This window comes from Camarhynchus parvulus, chromosome Z (assembly GCF_901933205.1).
Source record: "Camarhynchus parvulus chromosome Z, STF_HiC, whole genome shotgun sequence".
Lineage (NCBI taxonomy): Eukaryota > Metazoa > Chordata > Aves > Passeriformes > Thraupidae > Camarhynchus > Camarhynchus parvulus.
The window spans coordinates 47,841,584-47,866,222 of NC_044601.1; the positions used below are offsets into that span (position 1 = coordinate 47,841,584).

General features: G+C 40.0%; 1 protein-coding gene across 1 annotated transcript in view; it reads left to right on the forward strand.

Annotated features, from left to right (window-relative positions):
* CMYA5 (cardiomyopathy associated 5) overlaps nt 1-24,639 on the forward strand; it is a 45,585-nt gene that overhangs the window by 6,657 nt on the left and 14,289 nt on the right. The window contains 7 exon segments of the mRNA XM_030969007.1: nt 1,252-11,479; nt 14,167-14,262; nt 14,909-15,142; nt 16,896-16,918; nt 18,874-18,995; nt 22,927-23,076; nt 24,000-24,146. Coding sequence (XP_030824867.1) covers nt 1,252-11,479; nt 14,167-14,262; nt 14,909-15,142; nt 16,896-16,918; nt 18,874-18,995; nt 22,927-23,076; nt 24,000-24,146 — 11,000 coding nt within the window.

Genomic DNA, 24,639 nt, shown 5'->3' on the forward strand with positions numbered 1-24,639 from the left:
CCTGCAGGTATCTCTGGCACCTGTGTGGTGCAGGGCCACAGCCCCTGGCAGTTGGTCAGATAGATTCTGCTTTTCTGATCCCTGATCAGTAGCTAGCTTTCTTTACTTTAGCTGAAACACTTTTCTCTAGTCAGTGGAAAAGTGACCCTTCCCTCTGTTCAGTGGAAGCAGGATGTTGTGTGGCCATAAATGTGCATTCTTCCATGGGAGTAACAGAGTGATTACATAACTGTGTAAAGGAGGTGTCCCACCCAAAATTCACTGTTTCTGCTCTACTGAAGGCTACATCTTATCCAGCAGATACTCTCCCTTTCTTTCCATCAGCTACAAATGTGATTTCCATAAATGAACTACTGTCTACTCAAGAAATATTAGGGTTGAGCTTTGATTAACTTTTCTGTGCTCTTTTTTTTTGTTTTAAGTAAATATTGCAGGCCTTAAAATACTAAACCCTCCACACATTGTGTCTTTTAATTGCTTATACTAATCCTTACACTTAATTTTAAGAACTTGAAGAATTTGAAGTTTTCTTTCCTAAAGCTTCTCAGAAAAGCCTTTCTCCAACCTTTTTACTGTTTTAGCTGAGAGATTTGGTTACAGCATATGATAGTGTATTGATTACACATGATAAGGTTTAAAACTACCTTTACGAAACATTGCAGTTTCATTTGGGGAGGTGTCAGTATATTTTAATTGTTGAATATATTCTAAATTACTTTGTTAAGTATCTAGAGTGCTTAGAGGATAAAATACATGAGAAGACAGTAACAAACCAGTGGATAGACTACTGCTTTCAGCATTGTATAATCATTCACACTTGCGCAAAGCAAGTGTGGGTGCTATTAAAACACTGACAGTATCTTTGAAGTGTTTAATGAAAGGTTTAATTTATACTGTGAGATAAACACATGCTGGAGAATAGCCCCAGAATCAGCTCAACCTCACACTGGCAAAACAAGGTCAGATCAAAGACTGTTCTTCCTGCATTGTCAAGATCTTTTAAACACCTCCCCTTCATTGAATTAACCTTGCAACATGCAGTTTTACATCTAAATTCATCTAAAATATAGTTGTGAGATGAAATATGACTTTTCTTATGCTTATACTTCAAAATCTATGCTTATGCAGTATTCTTACAACTTTGAAAGCCATTTTTATTTTAATGAATAAATTCAGCTTTTTTCCTCCAGTAATTTAATTTGTTGTGTGTTTTTACAGCTTTCTTTTGTTATTTGTTTTTTTTGTTTGTAGTTTAAAAGATCTTATCCAAAGTGAAGATGTGAAACCCAAGCTGCAGTACATCATGACTAACCCTTCCTTTTCTATGGTAACATGCCAAAGTGAAGACAGTGGAATAACCTGGGAAACCAGCTCAAGCAGATGTTCTACTCCCTGGACCTCAGAAACTAGTACAACTTCTGATCTTTACAGTATGGAAAGTTCACCAGTAGGTTCTCCTCCAGGAAAAGTTATCTTTATTATGGATGAAGGCAAGATCATTCGGAAAAGGACACGCAAATCTTCAAATAGGGTGCCAATGGCTACAAGACAAAAGGGAGGCCAGTGCAATAAAAAGCGTGACTCTTCTGGAATGCAAAGGCAAGAACCAAGAACTGTCCTAGGAGATGTGCAAGCCTCCACATTGAATGTAGAGCAGGTGGAAGCACAAGACACAGATGAGGAAATGTTGGACAACAAAGAGGATCAAGAGAATATCGCAGAAGAGCCCGTAAAACGTGCTCCAATAAGATCAATATTTAGGGAGAGCAGACTGAGAAAAGTTGGTCCAATTCTTGGAGGACCAGTACAAGCTAGAATCCAACTGTTCAACTCAATTTTTGGAGGAACTGGGCAAGCCCCTGAAACATTGGAGAAGAACAGAATCCGGAGAAATAGCTCAGCTTCAGGAGATTCTGAAAAGTTCCTTGAAACATCAGTAAAAGAAAGATTGCAGAAGTTCGGTTCACTCTCCACATATCCAAAACATTTCCAGGGAGCAAGAAGTAAAATTCTTGAAACGCCTTCAGAGAGAAGAAGGAAGCAAAGAGAGCAACTCACAGAACAAGCAAATCAAAGCTTTTCTTCACCAACACCACTTCTTGAAAAACAGCTTACTAAGAAAAATGATGTTTCATCTGAAAGTATTGAACCTTATAAAATGAAAGAATCAACTCTTCAACATGAAGAAAGAAAAGAGAGGCAACCTCTTTTAGAGACTACAAATCAGGTTTCAGGACATTTACTGAAGAATGAAGAAGAAGCCAGGGAGCAGCAAAGTCATTCAGCCACAGCCAGAACATCAATAACAGAGTCAACAACCTCCACACCATTCAAGTCTGACAAGAAACAAGTGCTGCTTCCCTCAGCCAAAAATGCAAACAAGAAACCAGACCAATCCCTGCTGCCAGCATCGGATCATCTGGATGAAGTGAAGAAGCAGGAAGTTCAGCCTAATTCTGCACCACAGTCTGTTTCAGCAGATTTTGTTAGTGAATTAGACAGACCAAGTTCCCAGCATATTTTGCCTACAGAATCTATGTCAGAACATCCTGAGAGGGAAACAGAGAAGTCTTACTTACCTGATGTTCCATCAGCTAAATCCAGTTATCCCACTTCAACTGAAATAAGAGAGGAAGATATTATTCCTCAGTCATCAGAAGCTGCACAGTCTGAGTCTGAACACGTGCTTTTACCACATTCTGGAAATGAAACAGAAAAGCAAGAAACTGAGTGCCCATCATCAACTGCACTGTCAGAATCAGCAGTTTCAGGTGTAATGTATTCAGCTGAAAGAGAATGGGGTCAAAAGACCCCATCTTCAGGAACTCAAAATGTTCATTTGGAGAACCAAACAAAGTCTGAACAAGACTTTTCACTTCAGAAAACAAAGAAGCAAGGAACTAAATTAAAACCACCAATTCCTGAAAATATAGATTCTAAATATTTTGGCATTTCATATCCTGTTCATACAGAAAGAGAAGAAACAGAGAAAACTTCAGCTACAAATAAAGCAGTAGATTTTGATCACTCTGATTTTTCCATTGAAGAAAACAAACAAGCTGAAGGTGGGCAAATGGAGATGGAGCATCCAGACCTTTCATATTCCACCGAAGAAACTGGAGAATCAGAGACAACACAGATGGAGACAGAGCATCTGGATTTCTCTTCTCCCAAAGAAGAAACAGAGGAATTGAAGGGTGAACAGATGGAGATGGAGCACCCAGACTTCTCTTTTTCCAGGAAAGAAATAGAGGAACCAGGAAGTGGACAGCTAGAGACAGAACTTCCAGATTTCTCATATTCCAAGGAAGAAACAGAGGGATCAGAGAGTGCAATACCAGATACAGACTACCCAGAACTGCTTTTTTCCACAAAAGAAAGAGAAAAATCAGGGAGAACCCAACTGGAGACAGAACAACCAGAATTTTCTTCCAAGGAAGAAACAATAGAACCAGAGAGTGCACAGCTGGAGATGGAGCATCCAGACTTTTCTTTTTCCAGGGAAGAAATGGAAGAATCGGACAACACACAGCTGGAGGCAGAGGTCTCCAGCTATGATAGATCTAAGGATCTATCATATTCTAGAGAAAAAATGGTGGAATCAGAGAGTGCACAGCTGGAGATGGGTCATCCAGACTCTTCTTCAACCCAGGAAGTAGTCAAGGAAATGCAAAGTGGACGGCTGGAAAATGAACATCAAGTTTTGCTTTCCAGGGAAGAAACAGAAAACCAAGCATTAAGTCCTTTTGAACAGGAACAGCCTTATTCCCCTGAAAAAGAAAAACAAGAAGAAAAAAAGGAGCTTGCACAGGTACATTCAGATTTATCATGTTTGATGGAGGAAGCAGAGAAAGAAAACACTGCAGAACTCCAGTTGGTACATCCAGATAGATTTGATTCCACTAGAAGGGCTGAGATACAACAAACTGGGTATCTGGAAACAGCATTTTCAGATTTACCACATCCCATTAATAAAACAAAGGAAAAAGAACTGTCACAAACTGACAAAGGAAAACAGCCACAGCCTGTACAGCAGGATTCACAGTCTGAAGGTAAGCTGGATTCCTCTGCCATGGCAGTGCAAGGAGAAGCTACTCAACTGCAGTCAGAGCTTCCAATTTGGCCACATTCTACCAGAAAAGAACAGGAAAATAAAACTTCACAGCTGAAGGTGAAACAGCCAGAGACAACATCTTCTGCTGGCAAAACAGAACATCAAAAATTGCAACCAAAGCTGGAAGAAAGTGACACACTGTATTCCCAGGGAGACACGGTACAAGTAGCTGTACAGAGAAACTTAGAAGGTCCAGAGCCATCATGTTTCATTAGTGAAGCAGAGCAGCATGAAAATGTACAAGTAGTTTCAGAAAAGAGGGATTTCTCATTTATCACTGAAGAAGCGACACAAGGAGTCAAGTCCGGAATTTTGCGTTCACAATTGACTGACAGAGCAAAGCCCTGGAAAACAACACAAATGGAGCAGGAGCAATCTTTTCCTTCCTGTTCCACTGCTGGTACTCAGCAACAGGAAACACCACCACTGAATGTGCCCCAGCCAGAGGTTTCACAGTCCTTTGGCAGAATGGAACAAGATACAGTACAAAGAGAGGTGAAACAGCAGGAAACAGACCAACAAGAAGCTCTGCAAATGGGAACAGAGTATTCAAGTATTTCAGAAAGCCTGGGTAAAGAAGAGCCACAGGTCACAGACCAAAATAATTCGGCACAGCAAGAAATAGCTCAAACACGGTTTGTGCATCCGTCTTTGCCATATTCATTCAGTAAACAAATGCAAGAAGAAATGCAAACAGAGCCAGCATATCCAGAAAAAACATTTTATGTAAGTACAGAAACAGAGAAGGAAATTGTTCAACACAAATCAGAGCAACAAGAAATAGTACATCCAGACCTGGAGCAAACATTTTTGCCTCCTTCCAGTGAAAAAGAAGCTCCACTGGAAATGGAAATAACTTCGGAATATCCAGATTTGCCATGTTCCTCTCATGAGCAAGAAAAATTATTGAAAAACCCAACCTTACCATTCCATTTGAAGCAACAAGAAACTGAACCAGTAATGGTGGAACATCCAGATGTTTCATGGGACAGTGGTGAATCAAAACAAGTTGATATTATGGAGCAGGAGTCAGGACATCCAGAGCTCTCATACACCATGGGAGAAACTCAGCAAAAATCAGAACATTTGGATTCACAAGGAAGCCTGAGTGAAGCAGCACAAGATGAAAATATGGAAATAGAATCTCAATACCGAAATCAGTCATGCTCACAACTGGATTCAAAATATTCAGATTCATCCTTTTCCTTTGGTAAAGGCAAAGAACAATCAACCCAAAAGTTTAAGTCTAAACATCAAGAATTGCCTAAAGTAGGTAAAAAAAGAGCTTCTCCAGCAACTGCACAAATAGAGTCAAAACATACGGAAATTGCACCATGGGAAATGAAGCATCCTGATTTGTCACATTCCACTGGTGAGACAAGCCAGGAAGAAGTAGCACCATTGGATCAAAAACACAGAAAACTTTCTTTTGGCAGAGAAAAGCAGCAGAAAGCCACAGAGCAGGAGTTAGAGCAAGAAAAGTTAACATATTCTCCCAATAAAAGAGACACTTCAGAACATGCCCAGGAGGTCTCAGAAGAACCAAATTTATCATTTTCCATTGATAGGCCAGATGATGAAAGGATACCACCAGAGGTGGAGCATACTGATGTGATATCTCCTCTGGACATCACAGAGGTACAACAAAGAGTAAAAGAAACAGAGCAAACTTATCCCTTTGGACAAATGGAACAGAAAACAGCTCAGCCAGAAGTGGAAATTTCACATTTGTCACGTTCTGTGGGTGCAGCAGAGGAAACAGAAATGGCAGAACCAGGGCAGGGACATTCTGATTTGCCTTACTCTGCTTTCAAAGTAGGAGGGCTGCAAACATCACAGCTGAAACCTGAACACCCTGGGCTAGCACATTCCCTCAACAAAGCGCAGGAAACCATCCAGCTGGGATTGGAGAAGCCAGGTGCATTGTATGATCATGACAAAATGGAGCAAATCCCACCTGCACAGCTGGAGCCAGGCCATGCAAGCTTGGCACCCCTGGCCAGGGAAGTGGAGCAACGAGGGATGGAGCACACAGCTGTGGAATGCTCTAAAGAGGAACAGTCTGTCAGCAGAGCAGAGCATTCACAAGCTGCAAAGGAGAAACAGAGAATTCCAGATGCACCATCCCCAAGTGGAAAAATGGAGCAAGGAGGAATGTTAAAAGCAGAGCCAAAGGATCCTGATCCACCGCATTACATTGATAAAGGAAAGCCACAAAGAACTACACAACCAGTGTTAGAAACACCAGATCTGTCATCTGGCACAACAGAGCAAGGACAAACTGCTGGAGAGGAGAAGCAAGGCTTCTTGCATTCTTTCAAAAGGGAGGCAAAAGGCAAGAAAGCACAGACAGAATTGGGACATTTAGAATTATGTCATTCTCTCAGTGAGGCAGAACAAGAAACTTTAAATGCAAAATCACACCATTCAGATTTATCTGCTGGCACATTAGAGCACCATGAAATCATACAGCCAGAGGCAGAAATAATGGATTTATCATATTCAGTTGGTGAAACACAGCAAACTCAAATTGCTGATGAGGATTTGGAGTGCCTGGATTTATTTCATTCCACTGGCACAATAGAGCAAAAAAAGATTCAACCAGAGCAAGAAAAGACAAATGAGTTTTCATCATCTCTCAAAAAAGCAGAGGAATGGAAAGATGCAGGAATGCAAGCAGAACACCCTGAGCTACAGTGCTCTATGGAGAATACAGAAGGACTGCAAAATTCCCAAACAAACTCAGAATATGCAGATTTGTCATTCTCTGTTGGCACAGCAGAACCTCATAAAACAACTCAGCCAGAGCTGAAAGAACAGAGTTTGTTGCATTCATCTGTCAAAACAGAGCCATCATGGGCTGCTCTACACGAGTCTGAACGTGCAAATGTCATGGATGCCATGGGCAAAGTACTGCACACAGATTTGTCCTCTTCTGTTAGTGAAGAAAAACAAAGTGCACAGCTGGAGATCAAACAGGAGAGGAGAAGCTATACATTACACCCAGAGGAAATAGTGCAACTAAAATTGGAGCAACCAGTGTTTTCAAGTCCTCATGGCATGGAACAGCAACCAAATACATCCACAGTGGAAGGGGAGTTCCCAGACTTTTTGTATTCCTCTGGCAAAACAGAAAAACAGGATGCTACACAAGCAGGGTTCACTCCTGATATTTCGTATTCCACAGGAAAATCAGAGCAGTTGCAACCAGAAAAACTGAATTCAAAACAACCAGATTTGTCATACTCTCTTGGCAAAGCAGAGACTCCTGTAATAAAGCCACTAGATTTATCATATTCCTGTGGCAAGGCAGATCAACCACAGACTGCCCAGCTGGAGCATCCAGAGAAACCATATTTCACTGGCGAAACAAAGTGGAGGGATGACATCCAACCAGAACAGCCACATGTTAGTTTGCAGTCCTCTGATGTTGAAACAGAGCAGCCAGAAACACCTTCTGTAGCACATACCTTTGTCAGGACCAAGGAGCAGGGAACTGTGCAACCAGATTTCAAACAATCAGATTTATTAAGTCCTACTTGCAAAGCAGAAAAGCATGAAATGGCCCCACTGAGAGCAGGATATTCACAGAAGCAAGACACTGGTGCTCCTTCATCTCGAAGTGCTCAGCTGGAAACTGAACAACAAAATTTATCATTTTCCACTGAGGAAGCAGACAGCCACAAAATTCAACCATATTCATCTCTTACTGAACAAACAGTGCCTGTACCTTTGGGTGCTTCACACGCTGTCTCTGAAACAAGCCCTGAAGGAAGTCCAAAGTCTTCACCTGTAACTGGAGGCTCACCCCCCAAACATTTAGAAATATCTTATTCCAGCAGTAAAACAGAACACTCAGAAACTGCTCTGCCTGAGCCAAGGTCCTCTTTTGCAAGAAAAGAAGTAGAGAATACAGAAAGTCTTCTACATTTGCGTGTAGCTGCAAAGTCAGAGGCTAAATATGAAATTTTACCTGAAGTTGAGAGAGAACAGACTCCACATTACTTTCACACAGCTATACAATTAGAATCTGAACAACTAAATTTATCATATTCTACAGATAAAACAGAAAGTCTAGAAAGTCAGGATTACCTGACTGTACCTTCAAAACTGCAGTCTGAACCTTCAGTTCCATTTTATTCAGCTGATGAAACATGCCAGCAAGAAGTTCCAACTTACTCAAAACCAGTCTCTGAATATATGATTCCTACACAGTCCCTTGCCAAACAAGAAAATAAAAAAATGCAGCCATTTATTACCCAGCCCATACAATCAGAGTGTGAACATGTAATTCCACCACACAATGAACAACAGCTGCAAAAAATTCAACTCAGTTCACCTGAAACAGCAAGCTTAAAGACAGCGCACTTGGAGAGTACATCTCAAGTGCATGACCAAGAGAAGCCAGAATCTTCTTTGTTGGATACAATATATTTGTCTCCAGACCAGCTCAGAAGTTCCCCCAAATTCACTACTGAGCAATATGAGCAAAAAATGCAACCTGATGTACAGACAGTGCCAAGGTCAGTGACCACAGAGTCAAAGGTGACTGGTGTAGCAGACCAGCCAGCAGTGTCATCAGAGTCATTTATACCCTTTCATAAATTACCTGGAAAGTCAGAACTTGAAAAGCCAGTATCAGTGGCTCTCACTGATGATGAAGAGAAACAAAATATTCCATCATCTTTATCTGATGTAGCAGACATGCTTGGAAAGCAATCTAACAAATTTTCAGCCATTTATACTGAAGGAGAGCATAAATGTGAAATGCAACAAGGTTTTGAAGACCAAAAGCATACAACCTTGGGTCATCTGGGAGTTGTTTCATCAGACCTTGTTCATGAAACTGTGGCACAAAAAATTCAGCATTATTCTGGTGAATTAGGTAGTCTCTCCTCAGCAGAGATTAAGCCCCTTAGCTCAAGTTCTGAAAAAAAGCAGAATCCAGATATTCCATCTTTTGGGCTGGCTAGTTGGCTGGCAGAAGAGATGAAAGCTTGCTCAATTAGTCCAATAGGGGCTGCAGAAGTAGACACGCAAGGAATTCAGCTTACTCCAAATGAAGCTTCCGATTTTGGAAGCTTCCCATCTGGAAGTTGCACAGAATTTACAGTTCATGGGACTACAGAGACTAAGGGACATACATTTGGAGTTTCTGAATCAGTGTCAAATAAATTTTCTTACAGGAAGTCCTCAGACACTAGTCCCAGAACACAAAGGTATGATTTACCATCTCTGGTAGGAGATAATCAAAGTCCAGATAAACTTCTGGAGCATGAAACTAGTACTTTAAACCCTACAAAAATTGAAGCAATGCAACATCTGGAGGTAAGCAAAATGTCTGAAGTGCCTGAACATTACCTGAGAGGAGAAGAGGAAGAAATGGAACATGCATGTGCTGTAGAAGACAGCCAGTGTGCTCTGGAGACTACTGAACAAAAAGATCTATTTAATATCATTTCAGAAGGTTATGAAATACTCAATATTCATGCACCTACACATATTTCTTCTGTTGATCAAGAAGAAAGTAAACACATGCCTGATAAATTAGAATACTTGGAAACAAATCCTTCATTCGCAAGAAAATCAATCGAGGATGGCCAGAGAGCCCTAACTTCTAGAAGAACCACAGAAATTTCAGAAGGCTCTGTATTGGGAAGGACTGCAAGCCATGAACTAATAGAATTGGTCAAAAAGGATGATGATGAGGAAACTGAAGAAACTCAAGAAGAAAATCTCCTGTTGCCAGAAAACAATAATTGTGCAAAGTTGGATCCTAATAATGGTACTGCTGATATGGATTATTTTGAAAAATACACATTGATTGATGACAAATCGCCAATTAAGCCACAATTTGAAAGACGAATTTCACTGTCTCCGGTGACAGAAGACCCCAATGAATCTATAGAAGAAGCCAAACCTTTTAAGGAGAGTACTGAGGCAGATACTTTGGAAGAGTTTTCCTTACTTGAGGACCTGGATGAAGTCTTTTATGGTACCATAAAAGGAGAAAGCAAAATGCAATCCTACACAGATGCCTCAAAACCTTTACCACTGCAGAAATCAATTGATTCTAGCAATAAAAGCATTACAAATGTAGAAGATGAATGCAAGTCACCAGGAACCCCACTCTTCGATTCAGAAGAAGGAGTGCTAGAACGATCTCTCTTGTTCCCTACCACTGTTGCTGCAGTTAACCCAGAGCTTTTAGAGGAGCCACCTGCTCTATCATTTTTATACAAGGACCTCTATGCAGAAGCAGTAGGAGAAAAGACAAAGGATGAGACTCCCTCTGATGAAGAAAGTGGTAATTCTAATGCTTCTTTCCCTAGCAGAAATTCAGACACAGATGATGGAACTGGAATATATTTTGAAAAATACATTCTTAAAGATGAAATTCCAAGTAAAGCCATTGGGCCTCAGAAAGATCAGATACCAGAAGATGAGTCCTTTAGTGGAGGAATTTTGGTTTTGAGTTCAGACAATAACCAGGAGGAGGGATCTGATGATGTTCAATATGTCAAACCTGAGGTTCTGTCAGAAAGAGTTGTTATGGAGAGAGACAAATTCCAGATTGGCAGCAACATTCAAGCAACAATTTGCAAGCCAACGCATGCCATTCCTTTTGGAAGCAAAACAGTTCTTTCAGGTGCAGGAACTGATATCACTGAACAAAGAGAAGAAGAAAATGTACCAGTAGAAAGAACTGAAGAGTTGCCAGAGCAGCCAAGTCAACAAAGATACAGTCATCAAGTGGATTATCAGGGAGCTGCATATCAAGAAGCCAGTACTGAGCAGGAAGAACGGCAAGATATAACAGCATTTCCTGAAATGGAAGAGTATGTTCCGTATGTCAGAGCTCCCACTGAAGACAGTGTAGATGATCAGTTTACTCAGGAACATCTGTCCTGTGTTCCTACCATTCAGCAAACAGAGAATCCAGGCTTGCAAAGAGAGGAGCAGCATGGTGATGTTTATGAAGATTTTGCTGAGTCAATGGACTATGATGTGATTACACAAGAAGAGCTTTTGCAAGATGAAATATCATCTCAATTTACACATGAGGAGCTATTATTTGAAGACAGGGACTCCTTTGATCATGCTGCTGATAGTTATGAATTTGTTAATGAGCCAGAACAAAGAACTCCTGTTGAGCTTGAAGATTCAGGGTTTGTGGTGATGTATCCTGAAAAATCAGCAACAAACATTCCTCAAGTTGAGAGCCCACAGAGAGAACTGAAGAAAGCACAAGTAGACACTTATTGTTACCACTGCAAATGCCCAATATCAGCTATTGATAAGCTTTTTGGAGAGCATAAAGACCATGAAGTCACAACATTAGATGATGCTGCATCCAAGATGAAGGTAAATACTAATTTGGGTAAAAAAAGAAGCTACTAAGGCTAATTTCTCCAGTTCTCTTGCATTGTCAAGAGGAGAGGCTTCCAAGAGCAGTCCAGAAGCTAAGATGCAGTATCTATTAAATAAAAACTATTCCTACACACCTGTTGGAGATCTTGAAGGGAGACCATCTTATTAAGGTATTCTCTGGAGACCTAGACTTGCTAAGCTGGTATTTTAATTTATTCATAAGTTTGAATGGCCTTGTTTATATGTAATTGTTAGCAGACTTTCCATCTTTCAGTCTTATCTGTGTAAGTTTGTTCTGGTTTTGATAGGTAGGGGGAGAAATGGGAAGAATGTTGTTTCTATGAAAACAAAACTTCAGTAACAGCAGCTCACTTCATGTGACAAGGTACAGAAACCTCCACACGTGGAGACTGGTATCATCATAAAGTGTTCCCCGTCCCACTTACATGCATTGGTTGCTTGGAGATGTTAGACAAATCACCCTACACAGTTTTGCAGTTTTGTTGAAGTACCAACTTACTTTCTGTTCCATTCACTTTCATCTGCAAAATGGCCTTAAACTGAAGAGGGAGGTTTTACAAGGGCATCTAGTGACAGGACAAGGGGCAATGTCTTAAAACTGAAGGGGGGAAGGTTTATATTAGAAATTAGGAAAAAAATTCTTCATAGTGAGGGTGATGTGGCAGTGGAACAGGTTGTCCAGAGAAGTTGTGGATGACCCAGCCCCAGAAGTGTTCAAAGCCGGGCTGGATGGGGCTCTGAGCAACCTGGTCTAATGGAAGATGTCCCTGCCCATGGCAAGGAAATAGGAACTAGATGGCCTTTAAGGTCCCTTCCAACACAAACCATTCTGTGCCAATAGCATTGTGGTGTCAGCACAGGTAAGAGTTTATAAAGTCCTACTTGCCACTATATCCAAGCTGTTCCCCCCTAATAGATAAAATGCCCTCCATTTCAGTAAGCTAGTTCATTGCTATAAATACTAGTGAAAATGCTTTTTCTGTGGAAGCTATTGTTCATTAAATTACAGTTCTGCTTGTGAAAACAACATATATGTGATATGTCACTTCTCCAATATCAGATCTGCTCAGGTACAAGTGAACATATCATACAGATGTTTCTTTCTTGATTACCAGCTATTTACTCTCACCCCAGTAAATGAAATGTGAAGTCTCTTTTTTGGCACATGTTCATTTGACAGGAATATAGATTTCATGTCATTTTACTGAAATTCCAGAAGGGCTTGTATTGGTGGTATTTAAATCATATTGTCTCATATGTTGAAGAGAGAAATCAAAAGTAGGAGTCAATGTAACAATTTCAATTATCAATACTCGCAAACCATCTCCATGGTGCTCAGATGTAGAGTTGTTTTTTATACATGGCCATTTGGGTTTCACTTAGCAGTGATAACAAGGCACAAGTAAGTCAGCAATAAAGTCACAGATCCCAGCCACCCCTCAAATGTACCCGCATTACAGTGAGTCAAGCTGCAAATAAACATTCCATGACATCACTCCCTGGCTGTGGAGCAGGGATATGAACCAGTATTAAATTTGGCTGCAACACAGGCCTGGTTTCACATGATTTCTAACACTCAGGGCTCAGGTTACTTTGAGACTGCATTTGTATGTCTCTTGTTACTTCTCTTTAATTACTGAGAAAACATTAATATAGTAAAATGCTTGTTGCATGATTTTTAATTTTTTAATTTTTCTAAATTATTGTTGCATGAAAACTGTGAGAACAGAGCTTCACAGTGAATTAAATGAGCTAGGGATGACATTTGTCAGATTTTACAGTTCATCCCAACAAACAGAAATTTATTTCCAAATCTTGATGATTTCCCTAAATATTTTTAAAGGGCACTTTCAATTGTATTCTCCAATGGCATGTTTGTAATTAATGTAAAGTCTTGTGCTTTTTATCTAGCTGTAAAATTTTGCCATAATAAGAAGCCGTTACAAAGCAAGATAACCTTCCTTTTAGATTTGAGCCATCAAATTAAAACTAAGTGTTTTTATAAATTATGAATTGTGCCAGAGCAATTGAGCAACTTATTTTCATAAAAGGTCAAGAAGCACTAAGAAAGCAAGAAGCACAAAGAGTTGTCTTTGATCTGTGTGCCTTGAACTGCTTCTGTTTCCACATAGCTCAACCAGTGATTTTGATGACTTCTTGTTTATAGGAATTATATATATATATACATACACATACATAAAGGTGTATCTATTTATCTATACATTGATCTATATAGAGACAGATACCTATCTTTCAAATTCTAATTTTAAAAGCCATGATACAGTATAATCTATTACCCTCACAACTACCTTTGTTATCTTCCTTTTTATGGGCTTGTTCCTGTGATCTCTCAAGGACACTCAGGAGGCTCTGAGTACCCTCACTCTCTGGCAAAGCTGTATTGGAATTCTTAACGTTCAACAGCTTGTATGGACAGAGTGCCTTATCGAACTGAGCTCACTTGTTTTGGTTTGGAAACAGTTCTGTGACTGTTCCAGTTGCTATTTCTGTGCTTGTCTTTGCAGCCAGGGTGATACTTGAACTTAGCAATTATTCCAATGGTGGCTCATGGCAAAAGAAAAATATTCACCTAAAATAAATTTTTTGTAAAAAGTTTATAAAATAACCTGTCTAAGTTACTGAAACATTTTAAATTTCAGGATCAGTTAAGTAAATTGCTAACAGCACTGGAAGAAAAGTCAATGAAGATTGAAGAGTTTGTGAGTGCTATTGAATTGCGATTTAATTCAGTTGAGGTAAGTCCAGTGTTTTATCACACTAGTTTTCTTTTCCTCTGTAGGATTACTTCTAAAATATGCTTGCCTATTTGTGCAGCACTATTGCTTCCACTAAAATGGGCTGCTGCTCCAGTCCTCAAATTGACTTCTCTGGAAGTTCACTGGAAGGTGTTAACTTTGGAGGAAGAAAAAGATTGCTTTTTTGCACATTACTGCAAAGTGGAATGTGTAACTGTCAAACACTAAAGGAAAAAGTTCCCTTAATTTTGTTTATGCCTATAAAAAGCTCACATGGTGTTTTATTTAGAATCCCATGCAAAGCATTTAAATTAGTTGGGCAGTATCTTAAATTCTGATTGCCCAAGTTCTTAAGCCTTGAGAACCATATTAACTCCAGTTGTAACTATGCATTTTTAGCTATTTTTTGGTCAGACTTCCTATCTCAGTGATGAAATATTAAAGTTTAATTTTAAACAATTAAAAAAATAAAAAGCTGTTGTTGTTATTGATGTATTTCTCTAAAGATATTTCTCACAGAGGAGTTTGCCTGCAGAAATAAAATTGTCTTATTGTCAATGTGCCAGAATCAATATGGTGGATGGCTTGTCTATGGGTAATTGAGAATTTCTGTGTATCCATTAAATCTTGTCATTATATTCTGCAGGAAAACTGTAAGAAAAATGCAGACTTACTGGAAAAGCAGAATGAAGAGATGCTCAAGAAAGTGGTTGCACAATATGATGAGAAATCAGAGAACTTTGAGGAAGTGAAGAAGATGAAAATGGAGTACCTGTATGAGCAGATGGTGAATTTCCAACAAACTGTTGATTCAGCAAAGGAAACTTTGGAGACAACAGTAAAAGAAACAGATGAAGTGGATGGATTTGTTTTCCTAAATGTAAGTGGAGTTGGTTTTCATGCTGTAGCTTTTATGATATTAGTTAGGAAAAGACTTATGTATCTAGGGTCTCAATGAATCTATTTTTTTTAAGATAGCTAAATCCTGCTAGCTCAGCTGTTCCACTCTGAAACTGCTGGATCATTTGGTTTTGATGTGGGAATTCTCAGAGAGAACTGTAGAGAGGATGCACAGGACAAAAATGTGACATGCTAGTAAAATGGTCCTGTTCCTTTTTAAAGAAGTTGAAAAGACAGTTTGATAATACATCTAGAATTAATAGCTGAGAAGTAAGAGATGTTAGAGTATTTAGGTATTTTACCACATGAAAAATAAAATACATATTGTGTATAATAATAAACAACAAGAAAGTGATCTTTGAAACAAGAAAATGTAATAGAAAAGTAAAATTGTTTCTGGGCTGTAGGGTTTTTTGTCGTGTATTGTTGTTGGTTTTGGGGTGTTTTTAATGAGCAGATGGACAGTATTTATGCATTCAAATTACTGAAGCTGTGATAAATAATTGCTGTTGAAAAACAGTGAGAAGCTGTGTTGGTTGCTGACTGGGGTGAAACCATGACAATGAGATAGACTGAGGGCTGTGCATGTTATATGTGTGACTCTAATGGTCCTTCCTGGATGTAAAGAACACCTCCAGTGAATCTGCAGGACTGGACCTACTAACTCATACAGTCATTAGTCTTAAACTTTGCTCAGAGGATGCTGCTGGTCCTGGGTCCTCCAATTCTGTTCTTCTGCTGCAAGACTAGTCCTTAAGTGAGTTACAGCACTTTCTTCTCTCCACAAGTGCATTACCAGTCTCAAAGAGGATGGAGTTTCTGGGATAATAATCTTCCCCCATTATGGAATTAGCATGTGGCCTGGAAGTTGCAGATAAACTATCTTGGAATGCCAGAAATAGAAAGATCAAATTACTGTCTAAAGACTGATCACTCATGCAAAATAAGCCAGCTTTCGAAATACAAGTGTCCAGCCCACATAGGCCCCAGCAGCTACAGAAATTATGCCAATATTTGGCTTTCTTCCCTGCTTTGTGCCACACAATGTTGTAGTATCCTGTAACCAAGTGAATGTTGTGGTAGATTCGCTATTTTGGGATTAGATTATTTTCCTGATTTTGTGAGGATCAGTGCTTTGGCAAATATAATTTTGTAATCTGTAATCCTTTTGTGGGAGTGCAAAAATTACTGGATTTCCCTGCTCCCTTCTGTTAGTGATAAAGGATGGGAACTTTTTTGTTCACAGGCCAGGAAACATTATCTGAAGATTCCTGGGGCATGGGACAAACTCTCATTCCATAAGTAAAAGTCTCACATGGCTTCTAGTAATAAGAAGTTATGAAGTACATTTTAGGCAGAATTTGGATTTAACGATTCTTAATCTGCATTCTTAAGTGATTCTTAAGTGATTTCTTTCTCTAAAAGTCCTGGTTTTAGAAAGTACTCGATTATGCTCCATCTTTAAATCTAGATGTTGAATACTGACCCCTCAAGCACTTAAAATGAGATTTATACTCTAATACTCTGCTGAGCCAGAGCTTTGAAATGAAATATTTCTAAGGAAATAAATTCTCTTCTGGTGTGAATGAGCAGCATTCCACACAACCTCAAGTCAATAAAGCTGTGTGGTTTGTGTCTGTGGAGAGTAGAAAGACTGTTAGATGACCATGACTGGCTTTTCAACACTTCGAGGGTTTTGAAAACTGTTAACACATTTCTTTTCCCTTCTCTAGTCATCTAAAGAATTGAATAAAAGGTACATGAAGTATGGGTTAAGTGCACCGTAGTGAGTACTAGGCCTAGCATGCTGGATGCTTCATTTAGTATTTGTGAGCTTTTGAAAACACACCGCTAGTAATCAGAGCTACCTTTATAAACCTTGCAAATAATGCAATTTAGAAAAGCAGCTTTATACTTGTTGCTGTAACTGACTGGTTTTGAAGTGTTTTGCACATATTCTGTAATACATTAATGAAACAAATAGCACATAAAAACATCAGCTCAATTTTAAATCTCTACACAGACATTTTTAAACAGATGCTCCTTGTAGTTTTTACTATACATACATATACAACAACAATTGTGACCATGCTTCCACCTTTTAGACTGATAAGACATACCACTGATGGTACGTCTTATCAGTCAGATGGTATCACATTTCTTTTTTCACTGGTCTGGCTCTGTAACACTTGGTCTCTGAAAGGTTATAACACAAAGCAACACAGGTAGTGTGACTATGTTTCTGAACACAACTCCAGAAAAATGAGATAAAGTAGATTTCAAAACCTGGCTAGGAGACTACGAGCTGATGTTTTCCTATGGCTTTGCACAAGCACTGCCTGATTCAGGGTGTGTCACAGGGCTGGTGCCTCATCATAACTGCATCTGCCTGTACACACCAGTAAATGCACACAATCACAAACAGTTCTCTGCCATGTGGGATTTTCTGAAGAGGATTATTTTGGTGAGTCCTATCCTTTATGAGAGACGTGTTCAACCATAAGTCATATTCCCCCAAAAAATTCTCTGTGGTAAAGGGAAAACATTCAGAGCAGTTGGCTGCAGGCTTCTCCTGTGCAAGCCCCCAAAACTGCACTGCCCAGCCCACCACCCCTGACTCTCCCCAGAGGGCTTGGGCACTGTGCAGCGCATATCAAACATTCCCCTGTCAGTGCTGCCTCAGCCATCACAGGAAAATGTGTGCTGACACCGACTGGGGTATAACACTGACACCGCGGTTTCAGTTTGCAGTCAAATTACGACCCCGGGAGAGCGATCTGAAGAGAATGTGCCAAACACCCCTTCAAGGTTTCTATAAATTTCCAGAATTAGAACTATGAATCTGGACTCACCTGTTGCAAGTCAAACTATCTGGCCATGTATCTGCATTTAGTTTATTGCATAAGATTAGAGCAGGTAAAATGGGACAAAACAATTTCCCAAGGCTTTCTGTCCACCTGATCTTTACTTTTTTACTTACACAATGAAGTTTATTTTGCTTGGTGCATGGGCTTGGTTATTACACTAGTTTGATAATACCAGTCTACATAAAATAGGTTAAGAACAAGTCTATTTAACAATGCATGTTTTTCTTTAAAAAGTGTATTTTACATTTGTTGTACTTTGTTAAGATTATGCATAATTAAATACTTCAGTGACTGAAATAAAATGAAGGGGAGAAATATAAAATTCAGATGCCTTGAAAAAAACCCTTCCATTTTCTTGAAGGAAGGTTGGGTTAAAATGTTTGGTGTTTTTTTATATAATGAACCCAGTAAATACAGGGCAATTAAATGGAATCTATCTTCCCTCTCATATTTTTTAGCTTGCCACAAGCAGCTGCTTTACATTACATCTCTGGAGTCAGATGCTGTAGTTAGGTCTAAGGTTTGTAACCTTTTAAGACATTGCATTAGCAAGCCCAAACACCTGTGTTCTTGAGAGTCTTGCTGAGAACTTCCACATATTCAAATTCTCATGGGTTAAGTATAAACAGACCCATAAGCACTCTCACTGTGCTCCTGATTCAAAACTGCAGTATGGTGTAAATGTTCAAAATCAGGGAGACAGCTTCTCCTTGTATGCTGTCCTTAAGCTCCCAGGAAATACTCAAAGAAGCATATGTCACGTGGTCTTTGCTTCTGGCCTTTGGAAAACTATGCTATGCTGCAGAGGATTTACATGGACAGATATGTGTTTTCTTCCAATTAGGTTACTTTCTGCAATGGATACCACCCTCTCTTTAGAGAAGGTGCCCAGTGCTTTTTCACTGTTTGAGCACTATGCAGACAGTCCAGGACAAAGCAATCAACACTCCTTACAACACGTGGCTGGTAAGAAACTCCGGATATTGTCTTCACAAAAACTAACATTTTGGCAATACTTTGGAAATTTCAGGAAGCTATTAATAGAATGTATATGAGAAGTGTAGATCTGCAAACCATGTAATTAGCAATCACAGTTGAATGTAAAATGAAGTTTAATTGTGCACAAGTGTTTGGCTTATAGTAGGTACAGTAAGATGAGCAAGAGGGAGAAGTGCTAAACTGGGGGATTCTTGCATCATTTTAGACATCTGTACCTCAGACAAGCTGAAAGTCTTCATCTCTAAATCTCCCAGGGCTAAAGAAGTTGCTTTTCCTTGCATACAGAGATAGAAGAAGCAATCAAAGGGTCTTCTGAGCTCTCTTCCTCTGAGGGTGGCGGTCCCAGAATGCTTGATGTGGGAATGAGAGCAGGGGGGGCTGGTTGAAGGCTGAGGTCCCTGGACTTGTCACAAATGAATGGAGGCGCCTGAAACTCCAAATAGATGTGAAAGGGAAAGTGGTTAACTATAGCTAGAAACAGCCACTGCCTGGGAGGGTAGCAGTAAAAATTGCACATGAGAAAGGGATTTATTTATCTCTGTCTGATATTTCATGTCCTTTAAAAAGCCTGACTGGGTTTTCTGCTCTGCCTGTATACATAGGTGTATTATCTTGATCTGAACAGCTGTCAACAAAGATCTTGTCAGCACCATTCTGTGGATTCATTTTCTTCATAATGGGACCCCACTCCAGGGTTTCTTTTTCAAAAGAACAGTGGTTTAGGGATCTCACATCTCACTGTCATGCTTTGTGCCCTCCCATTCATCAGCACATGCGCCATTGCCATCATAGTCATTCCCTGGGTTTTGAAGGGAAGCCCCTTTCTCATGTGTTTGGTCCCTGAGCACTGAAACTAGAGCATTAGATTCCCTAAGTTGCTTTGTTCATGGCTGGATTTTCAAGACTAATGGGACGTTGGAGAAGTGCCCACCTTGTGCTGACTCTCTGGTGTCTAATAAGGGCTGAGTGCACTTCGTAGCAGTGTCAGTATGGGGAGATTGTCTCTCTCCTCCACACCACTGCTTTTATTAGACTTGGAGAAACTCAAATATATCTGAGATGTTAATGTCCTTGTCAGATGTGTATGAATTTGCCTGTGGCATTTGAAGCTTCTCCGGTGAAGCTGGACAGGCATTTGTCTATGCAGCATTATCTCAGTGTCATTTTTTTAGGAAGTCAGATAAAAAGACCATTTTTGTAACTCACTCTGCCAGTTAACTTGCTGGTGTAAATGTGCTGTGTTTCTTGGCTTAGTTCCTAAACCTCCTCTTGCAGTCCCATGGGTGTAGTTGTTCATTCCTCCTAGGCTGCTGCCTACTGGCAAGGTCATACAGGAGAATGGAGCCACGTACTTCTTTTTCCCACAAGCCACTCCAGCATTTATTTTCCTAAACTGCTGAAGTCTGCTTTCTGGGTTAGTTTGCATTAGCTACTGGGTTTTCTGGCTCCAGACCAGTTTGCTTTGACAAACTGTAAATGAATAATTGTCCACTAGTAAGAGATCTTTAAAGAGCCTTATCCTTTATGCCTACTTAATATCTAAAATACCTAATTTTCTGTCTTCACTTTTACTGCAAAGTATTTCAACTGCTATAATGATTTTTACTTAGGTAAGCAGCAGACAAAAAATTTGGTGTGTTTTTTCTCATTTGTTTGATAGTTTGTTTTTTCAAGGTTCCAACCTTCCTGAAGGAAAATAGTTACGTGTATACATGAAACTTGATTTGGAGTTGAATGGAATTGAATGGCTATGAATTTATCACATACTGGGGACCATTTTCAGACACTTGGAATTTTATTTGACTGAAGCCATATGATGAAATGCATGTGAATGTGCCAGGTTTCTTCAATCTGTGTATTTTCCTTCAGAAAGAATCGTGTTTTACTGAACAATTTCATAGAACATAATTTTTACCACTTCAGAAATATTTTCCTTCAAAATGCCCTCCATTTCCAAATTTTCCATATCCACTAATGAAAAGCCTTTTCCCCTCAAGTTCTTCCTCCTTTCATGTAATCCATTTCCATTCATAAATACATTAGCATAAAAACCCCTTGCAGCATGCTGATGAGCATAATGAAACCCACGTTCTGCCTGGGAATAGAAGAGTGGGAATAATTAAAAAATTAAAAATTATTATTTCCAAAGTCCACTGCAAATCCTGGCCTTGTATACTGGAAGGCAAGGACCTTTGCTGATTGCAAAAAAGTTTCAAATAGAGTCACAGAGGAATGTATCTGCTCTCCTTCTTCAAGTACATAATGCCAAGGAAATAAGGAAATATTGTTTCTCAGTACACCAGAAAACACATGGATTACTGTGGAGATTACAAAGCATGACAGAAAAATTCCTTACACCACAGGACTTCAATGAAAACTGAACTGATGAGAACATATGCCACTTTACAGTTGAAAAATGTCATTTAGTCAAACTCATATTGCAAATACCTCATTTTTTTATTAAAATTCACTTAAAAGAGGATAATGCATAAATGTTCTGTTTCTGAAGAGAATACTTCAGCTTCCTGTTTTGAAATTGCTTGCTATCAAATTGTTTCATATTATGCAAAAGGAAATTAGAAATCAAATGTATCTCAATATTGCTGAACTGAATTTTGATCTAAGATTTTTTTTCAGAAGTTTCATTCAGTAAATTAGCTTCTGTTCAGATTTGGCATAATAATAGATCTTGCAACTCTGGGGTTTCTGTGATCAAAAATAGTGGTTTCTAGGCAACTTCATAGGGGAAAAAAATGGTTTCCCCATCATGTCCACTGAAAGGAAGTATTTTCCTAAAGATGATAAATTTCTTAATTGCCAACTCTAGATGCAGTCAAAAGACAAAATGAGGATTGTTTTTAGCAATAAGAAGGATAATTTTTTTTTTCAATGGGTAGCAGATGTAATGCTACTGTACTGGTGGCTCTCTGTATAAATCATAACGAAACAGCCAGCATCTGCATTTGCCTTGTTCATGCCACAGGAGATTATCATCATTACTGTGGAGATAACTGAAAAGAAAACTAAAGCTTTCTGCTGAGATTCTAAGAGAATTCATGAAATATGGAAATTTACTGGGTGAAGAAATAGAACCATGTATTTTCGTTCCCTGCAATCATTTTAACAGTTATCATCTTTTGGGGCTTTTTGCTTCTTTCTTTGCCCTCCCTCTCTTCTATGACATAATCACAGAGGCAAACAATATCTCATCTGGGGCTGGATCTGTGTCAATCAGGAGACAAAAGTTGGTGTGAAAGCTGGAGAATCTTGGAAATCTTTGAACACTTGTGAGGAATGATTCTGGTAGCCCCATGGGGTTCAGGTGCCTTGGCAGAGTTCAGCTTCACCTGCAAACCAAGGATTCTCAGTCCCCTGGGTCTGTTGGGAAATGACCATGGCAGGAAGGAGTGCCAAGCTGTGCATGTGCACTAGGAGTCCACCCCAGGGCAGAGCGCAGTTAGTGCCTTCTCTACCTGAAGCATATCCCTGCTGCTAGCACGGGCACTGACACACTGCATGAATCCCCTCCTGCCGTGGCAGGTCCTTTCCGCTGCCCACGTTTCTGGGATCAGTAAACACGTATCTCTGCGGAGGAGGGTAGAGGCACACGCTTTGTGCTGGGTTTGGGTAACCCCAGTACTAGCACTGCATCTTATTTTGTCCAGACTTGTGAGGGAAATGGGGGGCTTCCAATGCTGAGCAGATACTTTTTTCTGTTCCTGGTTTATGAGGATCTGTTGCTCTAAGACTGCACCAGTATTCTGTATTTCCTGCTGTACTTGCTCTCTGGAAATATGCAACATGAGTGAAAATAAGCAATTGGGTTGACTCATGAATTTGTAGGTAATTTGGCTGACAACACAGGAGCATGTATAACAATGGCAAACTTTCCTCTCAGTCCCACAGACACCAACTGTCATACCTCAGGAGCCAAACTCAGCCACCAGCACCTCCATTGCTATCTACTGGGCTGTGAATGATGGGGACACCATCGACTGCTTCCAGGTCTACTGTACGGAGGAGCTGCAAGCCAGCAAAGATGCAGGGGGTGCGTAAGATCTGCCCTTTCTGCCCTGGCCTGGGGTAAGCAGGTGGGAGGATGAGCTGCAGGGGAGTGCCCAGGACATGGGAAAAGCAATGGCTGTGAAGACATAATGTATAAAACTAAAGACAGGCAATGGTGAGGGAGATCGTGAGGAAAATGCTGTGTCTTCTCCTCCCCTCTGTCTCCACAAATGCAAGATAATATCATGCTCTGGAAAGTCAGGGGCAGTTGTTTTCACCTGTTGAAGTGCCTTTTCATGAAGAGGCCTGACCATCAGAGAGGATGTGTCCATGTGGCCCCATTGTTACTCACGGGGACTGCAGACAGAGCTCCCAAAGGGAGAGCTCCCATTATGTTTTTGGGACTCTGCATGTGCTTCAGAAATATGTCCTCACTGAAAAAGCATTAGGAAGTATTTCCATGTGTAGACAGAGATTTTTTTTCAAAATATTTCAAATGTTAAAAATTGAAATTTAATAAAGGGGATTGAAATGTTCATTTGTTAAAAAGCTCAAAGCAGACAGGCTCTGCACAAATCTATGTATGCATACACATCTAGGCTAAAGAATGTTAAGGGCTTCTTGTAATACATAATTTATACCTAACTGCTATATAGTTCAAGATGAGGAATTGTTGGTATACAGTGGCGACACCAGGGCTGGCAACTGCTGCTTGCATGTCCCAAACTTGCAGTCCAGTAGGACTGAGGGCAATGATCTCCACTTGCCGTGGATGGCATCTGTACTCTCAACTCAAGGGCATGTCAAAAGCTTTCTGTCAGTCAGAGTGAAATATGGAGATCTCAGCTAGTAATAATTTCTGGATCTTTTCCAATTGACTGTTTTTAATGTGTTATTTGAGAGGCTTAGTTGTAAGCCCTACCAGTGCAACAGTGTGAGGTCCTGTGCATGTGTGTGTTCTCCTAGCTTTAGTGGAAGAGTACAGAGTGACAGTGAAAGAGAGCCACTGCATTCTGGAGGACCTGGAGCCAGATCGCTGCTACAGTGTGTGGGTCATGGCTGTGAATGGCACAGGCTGCAGTCTACCCAGTGAAAAAGCCGTTTTTAAAACAGGTATGTACATTTTTTGTCATTTGATTATTACAAGTTTCAGGTCTTTAGAATTCAGTCCACAGTGTTACTGACACAGAAGAAACTGCTTAATTTTGCCCATCTGGCAGATAGCAGGCAGTTCATGGTCATTCCCCTGTTTCCTCAGAGATAGTGACATAATCGCTCCTGAGAGGAAACTTGAAGGCATTCAAATTTGAAGATGTTTTCAGTGTTGGGCCACATGGCTGCAGCATCAGGGTGGCACATTATGTATTTATCTTGTGAGTGCGTAGCACTGCTCCATGGAAGCTTTGGGAAAGCCACCTGGCTGCTACCTGCTGCTGCTCCCTCTCCTGCCCACAGTGGAGGAGATGGCTGCATGTTTTGCCTCTCTCCCATTCACCTGAATACATCCATGTTGCATTGATTTAAGGTATTAATTTTTCAAGGGAAGGACTGCTTTACTGACGTTACATGCTGTGTCTTGCTCAGTGGGACACAAATCTCAGGCATG